The sequence below is a fragment of the Onychostoma macrolepis genome, chromosome 12 (genome assembly GCF_012432095.1).
Source record: "Onychostoma macrolepis isolate SWU-2019 chromosome 12, ASM1243209v1, whole genome shotgun sequence".
NCBI lineage: Eukaryota > Metazoa > Chordata > Actinopteri > Cypriniformes > Cyprinidae > Onychostoma > Onychostoma macrolepis.
The window spans coordinates 21447370-21471474 of NC_081166.1; the positions used below are offsets into that span (position 1 = coordinate 21447370).

At 40.3% G+C, this 24105-nt stretch overlaps 1 protein-coding gene across 2 annotated transcripts in view; it reads left to right on the plus strand.

Moving 5' to 3' along the window:
- aclyb (ATP citrate lyase b) overlaps positions 1 to 24105 on the plus strand; it is a 113389-nt gene that overhangs the window by 58638 nt on the left and 30646 nt on the right. For both annotated transcript variants that reach the window (XM_058792935.1, XM_058792936.1), the window contains exons 10-13: positions 18553 to 18614; positions 18707 to 18824; positions 19193 to 19347; positions 19894 to 19987. In XM_058792935.1, the coding sequence (XP_058648918.1) occupies positions 18553 to 18614; positions 18707 to 18824; positions 19193 to 19347; positions 19894 to 19987 (429 nt within the window). The remainder of the gene's footprint in view (positions 1 to 18552; positions 18615 to 18706; positions 18825 to 19192; positions 19348 to 19893; positions 19988 to 24105) is intronic.

The window sequence follows — 24105 nt, forward strand, 5'->3', positions numbered from 1 at the left end:
ACATATCTCTTTAACCTGGCTTACACATAGCACATTAATACGCTTCTATTATTCAAATCCGTTAAAGGATTGTTAAGCTGCAACCGGGAACACTCCCCATAACACACGATGTACTCGTTACGTCGTAAGAAGAATGGCCTCTACGCTAATATTTGTCTGTTTCTTTCTTATTCTGTTTCTCAGTCCGTATCCGATCAGGTGGTGGATCAGCACCAAGAGATAATGTCTGCAACCCTGATCGTCAGCGGAGACCAGGACACCTAGATGAGCCCCAGAGACATAAATTTTAATTATAATAAACAAACAAATATATATTATAAAAATAGACCGAGAAACAATAAATGCATTAAACTATACATTACAATTATAGCAAATGAATAAATCATATGAATGAAAAACTTCAAATAATGAATAAAACACAAATATAACACATACATACATGCTCCATCGGGACAAGACCACGGGAATCAGATAAGCCCTTTACACAATCTGACATGGCTGCGGTTGGAATTGAACTGCGGGTTTCGTCTGGCCAGAGGAGAACTGGCCCCCCGACTGAGCCTGGTTTCTCCCAAGGTTTTTTTTTCTCCATTCTGTCACAGAGGGAGTTTTGGTTCCTTGCTGCTGTTGCCTCTGGCTTGCTCAGTTGGGGACACTTAATTTCTAGCGATTTATCGTTTATTTGATTGCACAGATACTATTTAAACTAAACTGAGCTAGACAATGACATCTCTGAATTCAATAATGAAATGCCTTTAACTGAAAATTGAGTGTTTAATCTTATTATACATTACTGACACTCTATCCTCCAATTTGATACTGTTAAGTGCTTTGACACAATCTGTATTGTTAAAAGCGCTATATAAATAAAGGTGACTTGACTTGATCATTCTGCACTGCGCTACTTCAAGTCGAATGTGCCTATTATTAAAACGGACTTGCTGCCACCTACTGGCGGTTTTATTGTCATATTTATTTATCCATTGACTTGGTCGGCATTGCTGGGAACGCCCACAAAAACGTCATATCCGTTCACGCTGTGGGGGAAAACAAACCGTTCAAATTAATGTACGGAGACCTTGTTAGACACTTGATCTCTACTTTGTTATAATTTCGATTGATTTTTGCTTGGTGCAATGCTGAAAAGTTGCTGTGTGGCGTTCTGTACCTCTAATAAGTAAAAAATAAAAATAAAAACCTGATCTGAAGATTTATATACATCCGAATAAACAGACGAAGGTAGCACATCTGAGCGGGTAGCACACAACATCAGAACTCCGACAGCAGTTATTATGGATATACAACGTATGAAACATATAAAGCTTAATATTCATATTTATATGCACTCCAGATAGATTACACAACTTCAATGACCTGTCATTAGTCCCGTCCCCCTGTACCGCAAACCAGTTCTTATGGGGTTTTACAGCAACCCTCCTTCACATCAAATAAATGTCACTCCCTGATATTTTGTGATGTAAATGTCATATTAAAACATTTATTTCATATTATTATATACAATCCCTTACGAAAATTAACAATGGTATTACTATAGCAAATGTAGGCTAGGCTAACCGTGTTTTTGGGAGTTTTTATTACCAGTTGTAGCTAATAACCACAGTTTTACTACAAATACCATGGTTAAACTATGGTTAGTGTAGCAAAACATGTTTAATTTGTTTTTACCATGGTTTACCTATAATAACCATGTTTTTTGGTTGTAACCACGGTTAATTTTCATAAGGGATGTTTTCATGTTATTTTATATCTTTTTATTTTTCGGCGTGTATTTGTGAAAATGATGAGGCTATACGTTTAGCACACACCACATAATGCTGTGTACTTCAGTAGACCTTTAATCTTACCTATATTTTGTCAATGTTAAAATTACTTTTAATATATAAATAAAAAAGTATGACAGGCTTTTACTTTAGTCTTTATAACTTTATTAAGATTAAGCAAAACAAAACGACTAATGTTTACTTTCACAAGCCGTTACGTATAGGCTTGTAGTTAGCTGTCTGTCTCTTGCCTGGAGACTCAATCAGGTAACAAAAAGTGTCGGGAAACGACACCTCTGGCCATTTTGTTGGGTCGTTTGTCCAGTCACAGATACCGTACGGACAGTCCGACACAATACGGCTCAGTTTTTCGGCGTATCGTGCTCTGTCGAGCAGCAGAAATTATTTTATGTACACCATTCTGGGTCAACATCATGCTTTTCCAATGAGGAGGAAACGTTCGTTTTCCTCCACGCTGACTCCGCCCACACAGCTATGACACGACACCGACCAAGTCAATGACAGTCCTAAACCAGCCAAGGTGCCAGCACAAAATACATTCAGCAAAATATTATTTATCAATATTGACCAAAATTTCTCTATATTCAGGCTCCAGAAGGAATAATAGTTCATTTAATAAGGCTAATTTTTAATTAAATAGAAACCTTTTTAAAAATGAGACCAATTTTGTAATCATTGTGTAAAATTAGCCACAGGACGACAAATCCGTAAAAATAATTATAAATTTCGTTATGTATTTTATCAAATCACACGAGTTTGTAAGAAACTTTAATTTTCAAAAAATATTTAAATTATATTATATTAATATAATGTACCACATGCCGATAATGCAATATTTCTATCTGCTTTTCCATATTCCAAGCTTGCCTGCTGCACAGGGGACATCACATGCATGTGCGAGTCATGAAAATTATGAAAATAAATCTAGGAATTATTTGATTGTTAGATTTTAAATCAGCGGGGTTGAGGCATCAAAAGTAACTAAGTAACTAAGCTGTTTTATGGAAAGTAACTGTAATATTATTACTGAAATATTATTAGTAATTAGTTACACTACTAGTTACTACAAAAAGTAATATAATTACAGTAACTAATTACTAGTAACTAGTTACTGCCCAACACTGCTTAGCACCCATCCGTCCGTCTGTCAAATGACCGTTACGATTTGAATTTCAAACTGCATCATGTTAGTGAAAGCCGCTGGGTCCCATCCTCTGTAGGTTTTATAAAGTGTCCTCAACGTAGAATAAAATCAGAATCTATTGCGGTGGTATTATCTTCGGTCTTTGGTAATATACAGAATTAATATCTTCCGTTTTCGCGGTTGCTTGCGCCATCATATTTAATTTACGTCCCTTCAGAATGAGACAAGTGCATTTCGTGGTTAATTTCAAAGGGTTTATTTTGCTTCAATTGCCACCTGACAACACTTTAAACATTCCCATTACAGTGTTTCTGCTTCCATATTTATAGACTGTGGAAGTAAATAACTTGCCACCTTCTGACAATACGAAAAAAGCATGCAAAAGTCTTTTGAAAATGCCCACGGGCTGCATCCCAAAACTTAGGGTGCTGACTTGCTGCCTCGCTGCCTTATGAGGCAATGAATTTGCAGGCAGCGTTTTTGCACGTAAGCACCTCACAAAACTGATCACAAAAAGGATACATCTATGCTGTCTTAAAATCGATCAGATGAAGGCATCTCATGAGACAGGAAGTGAAGCTAACTTTGGATTCGGACGTGCTTTGATGCCTTCCTACCTTGGAATGTGTCCTCCGAAGGCAGCATTTTTCAGTTTTCGGATGCAGCCACGGTGGCATAAGTGCCCGTGCTCGCACGCGTCTGTCGGAAGCGCATATACTTTACTTTACTTTACTTTTAGTCATTTAGCAGACGCTAAGTGACTTACAAATAAAAAAAAGTAACTAAAAGTTGTTTCAACGGCAACAACATAAACAAACGTTACTGCGCACGATTCTGAGCTCGGTGACACGGCAATAACAGCAATGTCTCGTTCCCTCATTTCGGGGAACCGAGAGCGTTCCCCTTCAATTCGGTCACTCTACATTGCTATGGGAACGTATAAAATCCCGCTGTGTCACAGCGATGGAGCCTGGTTCGACAAAGTATGTCAAGTTTCACATCCAGAGCCGTAATGAGAGTGGCAATGATATTGGTGTTCTTCGTAAACACAGCTCAGGTCTACAGGACCTAGTCGAAACCATGTAAAAGTCAGGGGGCGCGGCAGCAAGACGATGCCGCGTCACACCAGGGGCGGAGTTAACTCCGGTGAAACAGAGAAAGTGAAATGGCAGCGGCTTCGGCGCTTTCACATATAGATTAATTGTAATTGTTTAACTTTAATGAAATCAAGTTATGATGCACTGCCGTATCGGTATGATGGTGACCAAGTCCTAAAAGACGTGGTGAACTATACCATAACATTGTGATAACTGACGGGGACAGCATTGAATTGGTGGTGCATTAATACAGGGTGTATAAGACCTAGTCGAAACCACTCTGATACACATCTCAGATCATAGCTGAGGTTGAGTAGGCGCGTGCACTGACAGCACATGTGAGGCAAGCGACGACACATCTAGGTTATAAAACCTTGCGAAAGTGCTGGGTGACGACCAGCCTGCCGCCATACAAATGTCCTGAATAGACATGCCATTTGTCCAGGCCCACGAGGATGCGAGTCCGCGGGTTGAGTGGGCCCGAACCCCTATAGGACATTCCACGCCCTTAGAGCTATAAGCCAAAGCAATTGCGTTGACGATCCATTGTGACAGCCTTTGCTTGGACACAGGCAATCCTTTTGTACGTCAACCAAAACATACAAATAGCTGCTCCGAGAGTCTGGACTGTCTAGAACGCTCGATATAAGTACACACCACGCGTACAGGGCACAACAGGAGTGTATTAAGCGGCTCCGTCCCGGCCGGTGTTTCGGGGCGGAAAGCAGATAGTGTTATGACCTGCGCTTTAAATGGAGTCGAAAGCACTTTAGGCACATAACCTTTTCTAGGCTTCAAGGTGAGTCTGCAATCATCTGGTCCGAATTCAATACACGAGTCGTCAGTTGAAAGCGCCTGCAGGTCTCCAACTCGCTTAACAGAGACCAGCGCGAGCAGGAGCGCTGTCTTGAGAGAGAGCGCTCGTAAGCTCGCTGATTGTATGGGCTCGAACGGGGGTCCCGTAAGAGCGTCAAGCACAAGTGCCAAGTCCCAAGTGGGTAGAGTAGAAGGGCGAGGAGGGTTCAACCTTCTTGCTCCTTTTAAAAATCGTATGATCAGGTCATTTCTGCCGATCGGGCGATTTTCAACGTGCACGTGAAAGGCTGTTATAGCGGCCACATACACTTTCAATGTGGATGGCATACGACCACTATCAAATCGTTCTTGAAGGAAGGCAAGGATTATTGGCATTGGGCAGCTGATTGGGTCTTCGCCCCGCGATATGCACCAACTTGAAAAAACTCTCCATTTATGTGCATAAAGACGTCTCGTGGAAGGAGCCCTAGCCTCAGAGATAGTGTTCAACACCGGCTGAGGAAGTGAGTCTGTTACTGGCAAGCTCCGCCGAGCGGCCAGACATGAAGGCTCCATGACTCTGGATTTGGGTGCCAAATCGTTCCTTGTGCTTGAGAGAGGAGGTCTCTCTTCAGTGGGATAATCCATGGAGGGGCTACCAGCATCTCCACCAGTACTGGGAACCACGGCTGATTGGGCCATTTCAGTGCCACTAACAGAACAGATTCCTTTTCCCCTTTGATTTTGCAAAGCACGCGAGGCATACTTGCGTACTTTCGGCCAGCTGTGAGCTAGTGCATCCACTCCCAGAGGAGAGTGTGTCAGTGAATAAAACAGCGGGCAGTGAGTGTTCTCCGCTGATGCGAAGAGATCCACCTCCGCCCTGCCGAATACACTCCAAATCATATTGACTGTCAGAGGGTGTAATCTCCACTCCCCGTGGATTATCCCGCCCCTCGACAGTAAATCTGCGCCGTAGTTCAGGCGTCCAGGGACATGTACTGCCCGGATGGAGAGGAGGTGTCGGATCTGCCCACAGAAGGAGGTCTCTCGCCAGTTGCAGCAGTGGTCGCGAGTTCACACCACTTTGGTGATTTATAAACGCCACCACTGTCATGCTGTCCGTCCTGATGAGAACGTGACGTTGAAGAATGTCTGGAAGAAAGCACTCGAGCTCTAGGTGAACAGCACGGAGCTCCAGACAGTTTATGTGCCATGACTTTTCTGACCACTTCCCGAAGGCTGGTCTGCCATCGCATACGGCTCCCCAGCCCGTACTCGATGCATCTGTCGTAACATTCTTTCTCCTGATCACTTGACCAATACGAACACCCCGGCGATACAGAGTCATATTGCACCTAGGGTTCAGTGTATGCAAACAGTTGCACGTCACTTTGATGCGCAAGGAGCCCGTGCGCCATGCGTTCTGTGGCACCCGGCTCTTTAACCAGAGCTGAAGCGGACGCATATGTAGGAGCCCTAGATTGCACACTGTCGGGGCAGCAGCCATCTGGCCGAGGGTCCTCTGAAAGCATTTCAGCGGGGGAGAATGCCCTAATTTGAAGACTGCGAGAGAACTGATCAGTTTTTGTGAGCGCTCCTCCGACAGACACGCTCGCATATTAATTGGGTCCAGCTCTACTCCTAAAAGGAGATGTTCTGGCTCGGTATCAGCATGCTCTTTTGCATATTTACAGTCAGTCCTAAGCTCTGAACATGAGCGAGGAGTCTGAGTTTGTCGCTGAACAGCGCGCTCTCTGATTGGGCTAACACTAGCCAGTCATTGAGATAGTTCAGGATGCGTATTCCGCTCTGCTTCAGAGGAGAGAGAGCAGCATCCATGCATTTAAATAAGCGTCTGAGGGGCCAGACATAAGCCGAAGGGCAGGACCGTGAATTGGTACGCTATCCCTTCGAATGCAAATCTCAGGAAGCGCCTGTGGCGGGGGGCTACCTGAATGTGAAAATAAGCATCCTTTAAATCCACGGAAATAAACCAATCTCCCGGTCTGATATGTGAGAGGATTTGTCTCAGCGTTATCATTTTGAATGAACGCTTTGAAAGCGCGCGATTCAGCGGCCTCAGATTGGGCGGAGTCCGCCGTCTTTCTTTGGCACCAAAAAATAACGACTGTAGAAGCCGCTCTCGCGGTCTGTGAGAGGCACTGCCTCTACCGCGTGCTTTGCGAGAAGTTTGTGTATTTCCTCTCGCAGAACTGATACATTCTGCTGCCGCACAGTGGACATTAACACACCGTTGAAACGGGGCGGTCTGCGAAAGAACTGAAGCGTGTAGCCGTTCTTTATTGATTTCATAACCCACTCTGATGCCCCTGGCAGTCCCTGCCACGCTTCTGTGAACTGTGACAGCGGGCGAGGCGGATTGCACACCGTGAGGGATAACTCTCCGTTGGGGGGCGGGGAGTTTAATACCACACGAGTGTGAGAGTGAGTGATGTGGGAGAGGGGAGTGAGAGGAGGAAAATTGCCCTGATATTGAGGTGATTTTTTGTTTTTTGTTTTTTGACTTTATTGCACTGCACTGTGGAACAGTCAAAACACAAACATGACAATCGTTCTTGCCGCCCGCAACAGGCAGGGGGGCGTGGTGAACACACACAGCGGAGCGAGCAGACTTCGGCGCTGAGTGCAGCTTTCCTCCTCCGAGAGACAGCATCAGGAACGCGGCTTTGATCCCAGAGCCGGTGGCCTGCCGTCTCTGTCAGGGCGGGGTTTCTGGCCCTTCGAGCCCTGGTGGCGCTTTGGCCATGGCTGTCTTGGTCTCACCGCCGGCTCATGCTCGCGCCGAACAGCAGTAGGAGGGGTGAACGGTCTTCCCGTGCGCTGCGCTGAGGAGGAGCAGGAACGCGCAGGAGGGTTCGCGCCGGCGCGCTTTGGTAAGAAGTGGCTAATGGCCTTCGATTGCTTCTGCGCTTCAACGACCTGACGGATTCACGGGAGCGTCCAGAAGAGCTGTCTTCTCTGAGTCTTTCAACTCGGTCAGTGTCAGCCACAGGTGACGATCCAGCACCACAAGATTACCCATATTGCGGCCGATCGCTCGAGCTGTCACCTTCGTCGCTCTGAGGGCCAGATCTGTGGCGCGTCAATGTAGAGCTCTTTGAAGACTTCAGGGTCCGGGCCACCTTCATCCAGGGACTGAGGGAGCTTGGCCTGATACACCTGAAGTATCGCCATCACATGCAGTGTTGAAGCTGCCTGGCCCGCCACTGAAAAAGCCTTGCCAGCGAAGTTTGCGGTGGTTTGGCAAGGCTTAGATGGGAGAGACGCATTGTTTCGCACCCTCCAGTTTGCCACGGCTGCAGGACAGAGGTGGGCAGCGACGGCTTCCTCCACAGGGGGGAGTTTAACATACCCCGCTCGGTCAGCGCCGTCCACAGACGACAGAAGGGAGGATCCCGGATTGTGCACTCCACTGGTGAGCGGCGCGTTCCACGACTTCGCTATCTCGTCGTGCACCTCCGGGAAAAAGGGGCCGGGCCCCCACGGGGTGTCATTTCGGCCGCGATCTGACTGGAGGAACCACTCGCGCCTCGCACTCGCATCTTGCGCGCTGGGGGAGGGGCGGAGATTAGCGGCCATGAAGTGCACTGGAAGGGTACCTGCAGCAGGGGGGTGAGGAGCGCGTGGGCAATGAACCGGCGCGGTCTCGTCACCCGACCCGGACAGATCCGCGTCAGTAACTCGCGGCACTTTACTCCTTGGCTCAAAAGAGGCTGCAGAGGAAGAGCGCGGCAGAGCTAGTTGGGTGAGTTCATCGCCTTGGACGATGGCCACACGGAGCCTGAGAGTCCGGAGACTCATATCTCCGCAGTGGGGGCAGTCCGACCCCCCAAGCGTCGCCTCTGCGTGGGCGCGACCCAGGCAGAAGACGCACGATTCGTGGCCATCAGAGGGTTCGTTTGGCTCTACGCAGGAGAGGCAATAGCGAGAGGTCATCTTTTGTCCGTCCGAAGCTCACCGGAACACAGCAGGGGAAGAGAAGGCGTGTCCGCTGCAGCGTGTAGATCACGGTGAGTAGTAGATTTCTTTGATAGGCTTCTTGCTGAAGGAAAAAAATTCTGAATGGATGACATACAAGCACTGCCTTATATAGAGTGGGATCCCGCTCATATTTTGCGCGCTTGAACGCCATTGGCCAGTTTTACTGGCGTGATTCAATAAGGCTTCAGTAGTATTCGTGGAAAAGGTATTTCCCATAGCAATGTAGAGTGACCGAATTGAAGGGGAACTAGAGGTTTCCCCGGATACGGCTGTTGGGCTGTACCTTACACAAAGCAGCGCTGAGCTTACAAATGCTGCTTTATCAGGCATATAACATGCCAGATGAAATGAAAATGACATCGAACATTTTCTAAAGACAGTGTTCCTTCAGAAATACAGTGATATAAAAACACCTGCGCCTCGTCTTTATTTTTAAACACCTGCGCCTCGTTTTTATTTTTAAACATGCGTTACGTGCTCATGTTTATTCAACGAAGCCTTTTGGAAAATCGGTCAGTTTTGATATCATGGTGGGTTGCCACAAATAAATAAATGTATGTGAAACACATCCCACGGCACAACAACCTGAGCCCAACTTCATTACTCATCACTTTAACTTTAACTGCGTTTGTAGCCGGCGCCACTAACAAGACTGATAAACAAACACAGACCGGAAGTTAACTTAGGTCCAGGCGCGTGCGCCTGATGAAACCGTCTATACACACATTTAAGAAAATAAAGTAAATAAAAATGATAAATGCATACAACGACATTTCAAAACTAAACATTTAAAGGAAAATTTAAAATAAAGCCAAAAACAATTCAAAATATTAAAACAACAAAAGGTATGAGTATAATAATGATTCTAACATAACACTAAGCCAAACACCAAAAATTAACTACATGTGTGTACAGTATTGTTCAAAATAATAGCAGTACAATGTGACTAACCAGAATAATCAAGGTTTTTAGTATATTTTTTATTGCTACGTGGCAAACAAGTTACCAGTAGGTGCAGTAGATTCTCAGAAAACAAACAAGACCCAGCATTCATGATATGGACCCTCTTAAGGCTGTGCAATTGGGCAATTAGTTGAATTAGTTGAAAGGGGTGTGTTCAAAAAAATAGCAGTGTGGCATTCAATCACTGAGGTCATCAATTTTGTGAAGAAACAGGTGTTAATCAGGTGGCCCCTATTTAAGGATGAAGCCAGCACTTGCTAAACATGCATTTGAAAGCCTGAGGAAAATGGGTCGCTCAAGACATTGTTCAGAAGAACAGCGTACTTTGATTAAAAAGTTGATTGGAGAGGAAAACCTATAAAGAGGTGCAAAAACTTATAGGCTGTTCAGCTAAAATGATCTCCAATGCCTTAAAATGGAGAGCAAAACCAGAGAAACGTGGAAGAAAAGCGGAAGACAACCATCAAAATGGATCGAAGAATAACCAGAATGGCAAAGGCTCAGCCAATGATCACCTCAGGATGATCAAAGACAGTCTGGAGTTACCTGTAAGTACTGTGACGGTTAGAAGACGTCTGTGTGAAGCTAATCTATTTTCAAGAATCCCCATAAAGTCCCTCTGTTAAAAAGGCATGTGCAGAAGAGGTTACAATTTGCCAAAGAACACATCAACTGGCCTAAAGAGAAATGGAGGAACATTTTGTGGACTGATGAGAGTAAAATTGTTCTTTTTGGGTCCAAGGGCCACAGGCAGTTTGTGAGACGACCCCCAAACTCTGAATTCAAGCCACAGTACACAGTGAAGACAGTGAAGCATGGTGGTGCAAGCATCATGATATGGGCATGTTTCTCCTACTATGGTGTTGGGCCTATTTATCGCATACCAGGGATCATGGATTAGTTTGCATATGTTAAAATACTTGAAGAGGTCATGTTGCCCTATGCTGAAGAGGACATGCCCTTGAAATGGTTATTTCAACAAGATAATGACCCCAAACACACTAGTAAACGAGCAAAGTCTTGGTTCCAAACCAACAAAATTAATGTTATGGAGTGGCCAGCCCAATCTCCAGACCTTAATCCAATCGAGAACTTGTGGGGTGATATCAAAAATGCTGTTTCTGAAGCAAAACCAAGAAATGTGAATGAATTGTGGAATGTTGTTAAAGAATCATGGAGTGGAATAACAGCTGAGAGGTGCCACAAGTTGGTTGACTCCATGCCACACAGATGTGAAGCAGTTTTAAAAAACTGTGGTCATACAACTAAATATTAGTTTAGTGATTCACAGGATTGCTAAATCCTAGAAACAAAAACGTTTGTACAAAATAGTTTTGAGTTTGTACAGTCAAAGGCAGACACTGCTATTTTTTTGAACACACCCCTTTCAACTAATTGCCCAATTGCACAGCCTTAAGAGCGTGCATATCATGAATGCTGGGTCTTGTTTGTTTTCTGAGAATCTACTGCACCTACTGGTAACTTGTTTGCCACGTAGCAATAAAAAATATACTAAAAACCTTGATTATTCTGGTTAGTCACATTGTACTGCTATTATTTTGAACAATACTGTATGTACAGAGCCACACACACGTATATGAATTTTACACGTGTATATATATTAGTCGCGGGGTGAGTGAGAACACAGACTCGGAAATGCTGGAAAGTTCCCCAGAGGGTGATTTATTAACACACACTGATCACACATACTTAGATGAATGGTGCTCGGTGCAATAGTCCACTCGGTGCTCGTGGGGTGAAGTGTCATGAGGAGTGTCACTCTCCTGAGGTGCAGTCAGACTCTGTGAGGAAGAAGGAGAAACAAGCATTAGTTCCGGCTGGAGCTCCGTTGCACCTCCTCTCGTGTGCCTCTTCTCCTGGCTTTTATGGCCGAGGGGAACAAGCTCCAGGTGCGCCACTCATCACACACAAGGTGGTGTTGTTGTGTGATCAGCGCGGGAGCGGCGTTTCCAGGGCGACGCTGATCTGGAACTGGGATACTCGCCACAATATATTATTTAATTTCCATTTAGTATGTTGAAGTATTAAAATAACTCAAATTAAATAAAACTAAAACTCAAACTCAATGTAATATACTTACTTGCCGGCAACCCGCCAAAATAAAAGCCTGCTGATTTTAAGTTTGAAAATGATGAAAATTCATGTTTAAAAAAGAAGTGAATTATTTTATTTTTAAAATAACTTACTTACCCAGCTGATTGATTACATGGATAATTGCAAACGTTTTTTTGTATTGCAAGTTTTCTAAAATGTTAGGTTTAGATATGCAAATGAGTCATTATTTAATGAAATATGCGCTAATTTGCATAAATTTCTAGTACAAAAATCTAAACACTGGATGATGTCAGTTTATGACTTGTTTAATTTTTTTAACATAGTCAAAAGTTTTTACAGAGGGAATTTTGGGTATCTCATTTTTGTCACATAATTCAGAAAATGCTTAGAACGGACAGAAAACACTATATTTTCACAATTTTGGGGGGATTAAAATGGAGTATATAATCAAGCAAATTATATATGAACAAATCCCTCTTTAAAAACCTTCAGGATATAGACAGGAATAAAAATGTAAAGTTTGGTGTGTGTAACTGCTACTGAAGTGGAGTTATGGTTCAGCGTAGGAGAAAAAACTCATTTTGAGAAGACGGCCTTTAAAAATATGTATTGTAATTGAAATTTATTGACACACATAGATAAAGTGCTATAAAAGAAACACTTAACAGTGTTTTTGGATGTTTTCTTTCCACTAGTCTGAAAAAAACCAAAAAGCCCAAAATCTCAAACTTGACACGTGCATTAAAAAAAGTGTTTTTGCCTGCAGTGTCTCCCCTCGGTGCGAGGACCCTCTTGGAATTGCTGCTCTTCTTCTTCTTCTTCTTCTTCTTCTTCTTCTGCTTCTTCTTCTGCTTCTTCTTCTTCTTCAAAATGGCTCGATAGCACCACCTATAATATTTCAAAAGAGGTACACACGTGTAACACACCATTACCTACAAAAAAGCCTCTTGGTACAAAATCCAAAACCCAACAGGAAGTACGTTATTTTGAATTTCCTGTTCGATTTTTGTGCAGTTTTTGCAATTTCCAGGCTTCGTACTTTGACAAACTCCTCCTACAGTTTTAATCGGATCGTCTTCAAATTTGCTGAGTGTAATCATAATTAGTCATTAGAAACCTGGCAAGCATCTAATGACTTTGTTGAACTTAATCTGCTCTCTCCTCCTGGTTTCGGTACTTTGACTAAGCCCCGAATCGGAGGAAGGGGTGGGGGCTTGGCGGTAGTCTATCGCCAGAGTCTTCATATTGAGCTGTCTCCTTTCCACGAGGTGACATCGTTTGAATATTTGGCATTTAAAATCACTGGTCACACTTCACTGCTCATAATACTGGTGTATCGTCCTCCTAAAATGAATATACAATTTCTATCAGATATCTGTGAATTGCTGACAGTTGCTTCTGCCCAATCTACAGCTATGCTATTGCTAGGGGATTTCAATATTCATGTTGATACTGATACTGTTCATGCCCTTGAATTCATGTCTGTCCTTGATTGTTTTAATCTGCAGCAACATATTGATTTTCCAACTCATGTACATGGCCACACACTGGATTTGGTTTGTTCTACAGGTATTGACATTATTGCCTCTAAAGGCTCTGACATAGGTATCTCTGATCATAAACTGATTGAATTTTCTTGTGATTTGTATACTCCAAAATCTGTTGCTAAATCTCTGATTGTTTATCGTGCTTGGAAGTTGGTTGATCCACTGTCATTCTCTGCTGCACTTAGTGATTCCCCCCTTTCTGGTTGCTATAGTCTTTCCAGTGCTGAAGACATTGTTAATCTCTATGATGAAAGTATTTCTACTATTTTGAATCAATTTGCACCCTTAAAATTTAGACAGGTCCCTTCCTCGCGTTGCTCCCCTTGGTTCAATACTGAGCTTAGGGCAATAAAAACCAAAGGCCGCCGGCTAGAAAGGCTTTATAAGAAAACTGGCCTTGTTGTTCACTCCTTGGCTTATACTGAACACATTAGGCAGTACAGGAATGCTCTTAATGCAGCCCGTTCATCTTATTTCTCCACTTTTATTAATAAGTCCAAAAACAGGCCTAGAACATTATTTACTTCAATTAAAAAGTTAATCCAGCCTCCTTCACGGTCTCTAGAAAGCTCTGATCAAATGTGTGACGCTTTCCTGAACTTTTTTCAGAGTAAAACATCTGATACCTGTCTACACCCTACCTCTGCTCCCACTACTGAACTTCTCTCTTCAAGCCACGCTCATAGTCTCCCTAGTTTTGACTCTATCGCCCCCACAGTGGTTGATGAGATGATCAGGCTGTCTAACTCCTCTACTAGTCTTCTTGATCCTGCACCTACCCTCTTACTAAAGAATTGCTTGCCTGCCCTGTCAATACCCATCACTCATTTCATTAACATGTCAATATCATCCGGAACTGTACCTTTCAAGCTTAAGATTGCTGCTGTCACTCCAGTTCTTAAAAGCATGGTCTCGAACCATCTTCCCTAAGTAGCTATAGGCCTATTTCTAACTTATCCTTTCTCTCTAAGATATTAGAAAAGTTGTTGCCTCCCAGTTACAGACCTACTTAACTGAACACAACCTCTATGAGCCCTTCCAGTCTGGTTTTCGCCCATTGCACAGTACGGAAACAGCCCTGGTTAAGGTTATCAATGATCTTCTTTTAGCTTCTGATTCTGGTGCTCTTAGCACTCTCCTTCTATTAGACCTCAGCTCAGCTTTTGACACTGTTTCTCATGAGATACTCCTTTCACGACTTTCAGAAATTGGAATTACTGGCACAGCCCTTGATTGGTTTTCCTCCTATTTGACTGGGAGGCAACAATTTGTTATATACCAGAATCACAGATCATCTACCAAATTCATCAGCTCTGGTGTACCTCAGGGTTCTGTTTTGGGCCTCTCCTCTTCACCATTTATATGCTACCTATTGGACAAATAATTAAGCAATATGGGTTTAACTTCCACTGCTACAGATGACATTCAGATTTATTTTAGTACACCTTCCACTTCAGTGTTTCCTCCGCCTTCATTAACAAATTGCATCAAGGAACTCAAGCTTTGGCTAGAGGCAAGTTACCTTAGATTTAACTCTAATAAAACTGAGCTAATTCTGATTGGCTCTAAAGCTGTTGTGTCAAAGCATTCTAGTCAACTGCTGGATCTGGATGGTGATCTGATTATGGCCTCCACTAAAGTTTGCAATCTTGGTGTTCTCATTGATTCTACTCTTTCATTCAACGATCATATTGGTAAAGTGGTTAAGACCGCTTTTTTCCATCTACGTAATATCTCGCGTATTCGATCCTCTCTCAGTCAGCAAGATGTTGAAACTGTTATACATGCCTTTGTTACATCCCAATTAGATTATTGTAATTCACTTTTTTGTGGCATCTCAGCTAATAATATCAAACGACTACAGTATGTTCAAAACTCTGCTGCTCGCTTGATTACTCACACTAGAAAGAACGATCACATTACCCCTATCCTTTATCATCTTCATTGGCTCCCGGTTTCCTTGCGTATAAACTTCAAAATACTAATTCTCACTTATAAAGCCCACCATAACATTGCTCCTCCTTATTTATCTGATCTACTTCTGCCATATGTTCCTGCCCGTTCATTAAGATCTTCTAGTGAGGGATTGTTAGTCACCCCTAAATTTCGTCTGGTGACAATGGGAGCTAGGGCCTTCAGTGTTGTTGCTCCCAGATTGTGGAATGCTCTTCCCCAAACCATCCGTCAGGCATCCTCCCTTCTCTCCTTTAAAAACCTCTTAAAAAAAAATTTTTTTTCTGACTATTACTCTTCACGTCATTGACTGTGAACTGTACCCTGTTATGGATGTTTCTCATCATTCTTTCTGTTTGTAATCTAATCTTGTAAGTGGTTTTTTTTTTTTTTTGTGTATTGATGTCTATTGTCTCTGTTCCTTAAGCCTGATTTGTAAAGCGACCTTGAGTGCTAGAAAGGCGCTATATAAATAAAAATTATTATTATTATTATTATTATTATTATTATTATTATAAGGCCTTTGCGATGTTAAATTGCGAAGATCTAGAGTTTTCGTCAAGGGGCGTGTCCCTGGGGGCCTGACGAAGTTTGATGTTTCGCCATGAAACAGGAAGTTGCTGTAACTCAGGCAAGCAATGTCCGATCTGCCCCAAACTACACACGTTTCATAGGAGTTCAGTCCTGAACACATCTGCATGCTCATATTCAGATATAGTCATAGCGCCACCTGCTGGCAACAGGAAGTGACATGTTTAACACTGTAATGGACTCCTAGGTGCATATTAAAAAGTGTCAACAAGTGATAAATAGGCTGGCAGCATGCTACAAGCATACTAAAACATGCTAGCAACACTTAGCTAAGTGCTAAAGCATGCTAGTAATGCAGTGAAACGGGAAGTTGCTGTAACTCAGGCATGCAGTGTCCAATCTGCCCCAAATTTTACAAGTTTGATAAGAGGCCTGTCCTGAGCACACATACATTCCCGTATTTGGTTATAGTCATAGCGCCACCTGCTGGCAACAGGAAGTGACATGTTTTAGACTGTGATGCACCATTAGCAACACATTAAAATATGCCATTGTGTGCTAAACATGTTAGCAACATGCTCAAACATGTTAGCAACACTTAGCTAAGTGCTAAAGTATGCTACTAACTCCATCAAACAGGAAGTTGTTGTAACTCAGGCATACAATGTCCAATCTGCCTCCAACTTCACATGTTTGATTACAGTCCTGGCCTGAAGACATCTACATGCTCACATTCGGTTATAGTGATAGCGCCACCTACTGACAACAGGAAGTGACATGTTTTACACAGTGATGCACTTTTAGCAACACTGTAAATTATGCCATTGTGTGCTACACATGCTAGAATAATGGTCAAACATGCTAGCAACACTTACTAAGTACTAAAGCATGTTATTAATACAATGACACAGGAAGTTGTTGTAACTCATGCATACAATGTCTTATCTGCCCCAAACTTCACACCTTTTATAATAGTCCTGGCCTAAACACATCAAAAGGCCAATATTCAGTTAAAATTATAGTGCCACCTGCTGGCAACAGTAAATTACTTGTTTTACACTAACTTAAACATGCAATGTCCGGTCTGCCCCAAACTTCACATGTTTGGTAAGAGTCCTGGCCTGAACACATCTTAAGGCCAGTATTCATTTATAGTGATAGTGCCACCTGTTGGCAACAGGAAATTACTTGTTTTACACTAACTTAAACATGCAATGTTCAATCTGCACCAAACTTCATATGTTTGATAAATGTGCTGGCCTGAAGACATCTACATGCCAATTTCCAGTTATATACATAGCGCCACCAGCTGGCAGCATGAAATTACTTGTTTCACACTAACTTAAACATGCGATGTCCGATATGTCCCAAACTTCACACGTTTTATAAGAGTCATGGTCTTAACACATCTTAAGGCCAATATTCAGTTATAAACATACCGCAACCTGCTGGCAATAGGAAATGACTTGTTTTACACTAACTTAAACATGCAATGTCCAGTCTGCACAAAACTTCATATGTTTGGTAAGAGTCCTGGTCTGAAGACATCAAAAGGCCAATATTCAGTTATAATTATAGTGCCACCTGTTGGCAACAGGATACGTCATGCTTTGCACTAACTCAAACATACCATGTTCAATCTGCACCAAACTTCATATGTTTGATAAAAGGACTGGTCTGAAGACATCTACAGGCCAATGTTAAGTTATATACATAGCGCCAACCAGCTGGCAGCAGGTTTGGCACATATAAATGACTTTGACATATTCCTCTATATTTGCCTTTTTAAATGCATATTGCTCACCGTTCCCTGTCTCCCTGAAGCCACCAGTCGGCGGTGAGCCTGGGTGCGAGGGCCCATTCATCGCTGCTTGCAGCTTTAATTGTATTTGTATTTAATACTCCCTTTTTATTTTAAAATATTTAAAATGATTCATAATAGTATTATCTTATAATAGTATTAACTAAATAAAGTGCAATAATATTATCTATATTATTTATTTATTATTTATAGTTATGTTTATTTATTTGATGGGTCACACTGTGTAGTGTGAGGACCAAACCAAATCTCCAGGTTCTCTTATGAGAACCAGGCTGAAAAATGTGCACCCCTGTCTATGACACATTCACAAAGGAGCCACCTTTTCATTGAACACAAAGAAATTAAGTTAATTTAACTTAATTGCAATGCTTTAAGTAACAAAAAGTAATAACTTGATCAAACTGACTGTCAAAAGAGCAGAAACAAATGAGTAACGTAACTTTACTAAGTTAACAGTGCATCATCTTTTGCAGTGTATTTTTCAGAAATTTGACACTTTTAAATCTAGATGGAAGACTCATTTATTCTCTTTAGCCTATGGTGTTGCCTAAGAAAATAGGGGTTTCATAGTTGTTTATGGTTTATCTGCATGTTTATCTTTATTTTATGAGTTTTGCTTTTTATATTACTAAATAATGATTACAAATTGTACTGCACTTTATTACAACACTGTTGTTGTTTTTAAATGCGCTTTATAAATAAATATGAACTTTTTTTTTTTTTTTTTTTAATTAAATTTGTTTAATTAAAACATAATTTTTTTTTTTTTTAAGTAAAAAAGAACTTCAAGTAATTTCCTCTAATTTTGCCTCTTCAGGAAAGGTGTTGATCATTGGCGGCAGTATTGCTAACTTCACTAATGTAGCAGCTACGTTCAAGGTACAATGGCTCTTCTGTCTTGATATTCATCATTGCTAAATCAAGTTAAGTAGTTCTTTTCATAATGTTTCATCTTACATCACACTCATCAGGGCATTGTGAGAGCTATCAAAGACTACCAGGGGCCCCTAAAAGAACATGAGGTTACAATCTTTGTTCGACGTGGAGGTCCAAACTACCAGGAAGGGCTGAGAGTGATGGGAGAAGTTGGTAAGCAAGTACAGCTTATCAAGGGTACTTTTTACACCTGCTGTTAACATTGAGATTTTTCCAGTTCAAACGCATTCATAGGTGGTGGAAAATTACTGATTGGCTTAAAGGGAAATATGCATAATTAGTTATAGAAGCTTATATGTATAATATTCAGTATAATCATATAACCGTCCGTCAACTAAAAGAAATATATACCACTAACAGCAGACACACTTGCCTGTCTTACATGTCTGTGTTTCTGTATCAGCCTCAAACACATCAGAAAAGTAAAGATGTATTATATACTTATTAATGTCCATTCACACACAAATAATATCATATTTGTACATCCTTTTGTTGTTCTGGTTCCCTTTTCATTGCAACAGGAAAGACTACTGGAATTCCCATCCATGTCTTTGGCACGGAGACTCACATGACTGCTATTGTTGGCATGGCACTGGGTCATCGGCCAATCCCCAATCAGCCTCCAGTGGCTGCGCACACTGCCAATTTCCTGTTGAACACCAGTGCTAGTGCAGCTGTAAGTGTATTTTTATACTTTATCCCGATGACTGACATAAGGGATGTAAACACATGCAGTGTTTTTTTTTTTTTTTTTCAAAGCAATTAATCTTTTATTAGATTTAGCCATTTTTGGCCACATGAGTAAAAGCGGCCATTTGTGAACTTAAAAATGAGTAGCAACATGATGGAATTATCACCAAAGAGAGTGAAGACGTTGAAGCTCGTGCGATTCGTCTTTTGTGGGATACAGTTTTTAGCAACTTTTCTCATAAAACAGTATATGGACACATACATTTCTTGCCATTCTGAATTCATACAATACTGATTCAAACATTAGTGTTCATCTCATACATGAATGTGTGAACACATCTTATACTACAATGATAAACTTGTATATATTGTTATATACCATATTGAATTTAGAATAGAGTTTAAATTCAGTGCCAACAGCAGAACATATCACAACTGTTATATAACTAATTGTTATATTATAGTACTAAATGCTAGATTGCAGTGGCCCACAAACCCTTCCAGAAGTTTGTTCATTCTTTCTGTTTTCCAGACGCCAGCAAGAACCAGAAATACTTCATTCTCTGAACACAAACTGACCAATAGTGTCACAGATGGCATGATGGCCACAGCAGGTGTTCCAAGAGGTATTTAGAGCTCAGCTGAGGTTTAATATCATAGTCACAGTAACTTTTAAAGAGAACTTTTGAAGAACACATTCACAATTTTCATTGATTATTTAGCTGTAGCTCATTTAAAGGTGTGCTAAGTAACTTTGTTTAGCTGAACTTTATACAGATGCCAGTGTGGATGCAGCATCACACAAAGTGAAAGATTGCAGTTTCTTATTGTTTAAATACACACGTGGTCAGAATTGTTGGTACCCTTGGTAAATATGATCAAAGAAGGCTGTGGAAATAAATCTGCATTGTTAATCCTTTTGATCCATTATTTAAAAAATTCACAAAGATCTAACCTTTCATTGGAGAATAAGAATTTAAAATGGGGGGAAATATCATTATGAAATAAATGTTTTTCTCGAATACACATTGGCCACAATTAACGACACCCTTTTATTCAATACTTTTTGAAAGTAATGTTTTCTCCTATAATGCCTGATGAGGTTCGAGAACACCTGACAAGAGATCAGAGACCATTCCTTCATCCAGAATCACTCCAGACCCATCAGATTCCCAGCTCCATGTTGGTGCTTCTTCTCTTCAGTTCACCCCACTCATTTTCTATAGGGTTCAGGTCAGAGGACTGGAATGGCCAGCAGAAGCTTTGTTTTGTGCTCAGTGACCCATTTTTGTGTTGTTTTTAAGGTTTGTTTTTGGATTATTGTCCGGTTGGAAGATCCCAACATGGCCCATTATAAGATTTCTAACAGGGTCAGTCACTTTTTTATTTTTTATCTGTTGGTATTTGATAGAATCCATGATGCCATGTGTCTAAACAAGATGTCCAGGACCTCCAGCAGAAATATAGGCCCACAACATCAAAAATACAGCAGTATATTTCATTGTACACATGGGGTACTTTTTATTAGCCTGGTAATACCAAACTCTGCTACTTCGCTTTGCTTCGTAGACAGAGTCTGGAAGGGCATAATTGACAAGCGTTTACTTTCTCGTGGGGGGCGCTTGTCTGAAGTTTAAAATCATTGGTGTACCCGTAAGCCAATCACATAACGGTTGGTTATGATGTATGTAAAGCGCCGGCTCAGCCGCCTCAAACTTCCGCTGTAAACACAGGTATGCGGCGAAAACAAAACCATCGAGCGAAATACCGGAGTGAAGATGGCTGTGAATGACTTTTGCAGATTATGTGAAGTAAATCTACGCATCCACAATTATCGCCTTGCCGGACTTTGACCTCCCCAGTTTCTCGCTGACGATCGGTAACAGTTGATAAATTAAACTTTTCCCAAAACCTGTCGGGAGTAGGGCCACAACATCACCTCCATTCAAAATGTGAACCAAACACTCTTCTTGTTCGGGCTTCAGTTGGCAAATGCCGGGAATATTCTCCACAACAGAGCGAATAGCATCCCGTGTCTCTATGTCCGCTGTCGTTTTAGATTTTTTTTTTATTTTTTTTTTTCAGTTTTTTTATTTTTATTTTTTCAGTTTTTTTTTATTCAATGCTTTGAACAATAACAAAGAAAGGCATTCATAACAGGGAGATTTACAAATACAGACTGAGATCAGTCAATTTTCATTTACACTCTATATCATATAACACATTAAATTTAACATACAATTTAAAAAAAAAAAAAAAAGAGTAGGGGGTTTTCACATTATGAAACCAAAATCCTCTAATAAGGTATACAAATATCTTGCTTTGGGACTTTTCATCCCTCTTAACGTCTCCAAATATAATACAAATTCCTCTTTAAACACCACTAAACGTGGGGGAGTTTTGAAAAATTTACATTTATGAATATAAAATTTTAGCAAAAGCAACAAATTATTTAATACATAGGATATCTTTTTATCTTTAAATAACAAGCCAAATTTAACAAATTCCCATGAGAGGATCAGTCTTACAGGTAATCTTTGGTGAATCCAACAGAATGCATCATTCCAAAATGTTTGTACCAAATTACACTGAAAAAATAAGTGTTCAACTGTTTCTATCTCCAAATTGCATAATTGGCATATGTTAGAATCCCCAACATTAAATCTTACTCTTAAAAATTCTTTTGCAGGATAAATGTGATTCATAATTTTAAAGTGCACCTCTTTACATTTAGGGTTAACAGGGAATGTAAGAAAATTGGTTCTAATTTCAGACACTTTTTTCTTATCAAAATGACAAAATATATAAGCTCTTTTTACTGGTCCTGGAAAACAACGTTGTAATAGACAATTCCTCAAAAATCTGTTTTTTATCCGAAAAGTTAACATTTTCTATCATAAGATGAGGTATTTTGGGAATTATTGGTGAATATTTTACTTGTTCCTTTACTAAATTAATCATCTGCAATGGTATTCTCTTAATAATTTTATCGTACATTTTAGGAGAGCAACTTACATTGTATTTACCACAAATATCATCATAACTTAATATATTCCCAAAGTTATCCATAACATGTGTTAGTGACCATATGCCTTTCTTCCACAAATCATCAATAAACAGAGATTTTCTATTCACCAAAATACATCTGTTATTCCAGATAGACATATTATGTGGGCTAAAATTGTGTTTAAAAATCAGTTTCCAGTATAATAGTACTTGTTGATGAAAAGTAGAAAGTTTTATGGGGAGTTTGGACAATTCAAAATCACATTGTAACAAAAAATTAATACCACCACATTTTTTGAATATAGCTGTAGGAATCTGAAACCAAAATGAAGATTCATTATTTATGAAAGACTGTAACCACTTAAGTTTGATGACCCCATTCATAATATCAAAGTCAATTGTTTTAAGACCACCCTCTTCATAATCTTTAATCATATCACTTTTACGTATATAATGACTTTTCATTTTCCATATGAAATCAAAATTTAACTTATTTATTGCCTTTATCTTTTTAGCAGACATTGCTAAAGAAAAACATGGATAGATGAATCTAGAAAGACTTTCAACTTTCGTTAATAAGATTCTACCAAAGATTATGTCTCTCTGCAACCAATTGTTCATTATTAATCTACATTTCTCTAGATTTTTATCAACATTTAAGTTTTCTAAATTATCTGTTTTCTTAGATACCCAAATACCTAAGTATTTAATCTCATTTTTTACTGGGATATTATATAATTATATACTAGTGTAATCATGGATATTATTATGAATTGATCTATCCTTTAAAAATCCTGATTGTGTCACACTGATAATTTGAGATATTCCAGTATTCAATCTAGAAGCTAAAGTCCTAGTAAATACTTTGTAATCTGTATTTAGAAGTGTTATGGGGCGCAAGTTATCTAATAATCTCTTATCTTTCCCTGGTTTTGGTAACAAAATTATAAGGCCTTGTTTCATAGTTGGTAAAAGTTCATTATTCCTTATACACTCCTGTAAAGCTTCCAACAAAATAAATTTTAGATCCTCCCAAAAAAAATTATAAAATTCTGTGGTTAAACCATCAGGACCTGGTGATTTCCCATGTTTGCTCTGTTTAACAGCTGCATCAAGTTCTTGTATGGTTATGTCTGATTCACAAACTTCTTTAAATACACTATCAATCGACGGGATATTATTTTTTATCATCTGAAAAAAAGAATTGGCATTACTAGGGGAAAATGATGATGAATACAATTTAGAGTAGAATTTAAACACCTCATTTGCTATTGTTTTATGATCTGAATGTTCTACTTGATTCACAATTAAACAATTAATCGAATTTCTTTCTTGACGTCTTTTTTCCAGATTGACAAAATATTAACATTTTTTTTCCCCCTCTTCCAGCCACTTAGCCCTGGATCTCACATACGCCCCTTTTGCCTTTTTAATATAAAATTCATCGAAAATGGAATGTAGCTTTATAGGTTTTTGTCTCTCCTCTTCTGACATATTAGGTTGACAGCAACATTTATTAATCTCATGAATCAACTTAAATTCTTTTTCTCGTTTCTTCTTTAACAGATTTTTGCTAAATGTAATTGAATACTCTCTCAATTTATGTTTTAAGTATTCCCATTTAATACCACTCGGCATTCTTTTTACTTTAAATTCAGCTATTATTTTTTTAATAAGCACAAAAGTCATTATGACTTAGTAAATCTGCATTAAATTTCCAATATCCTTTAGTTTTAGA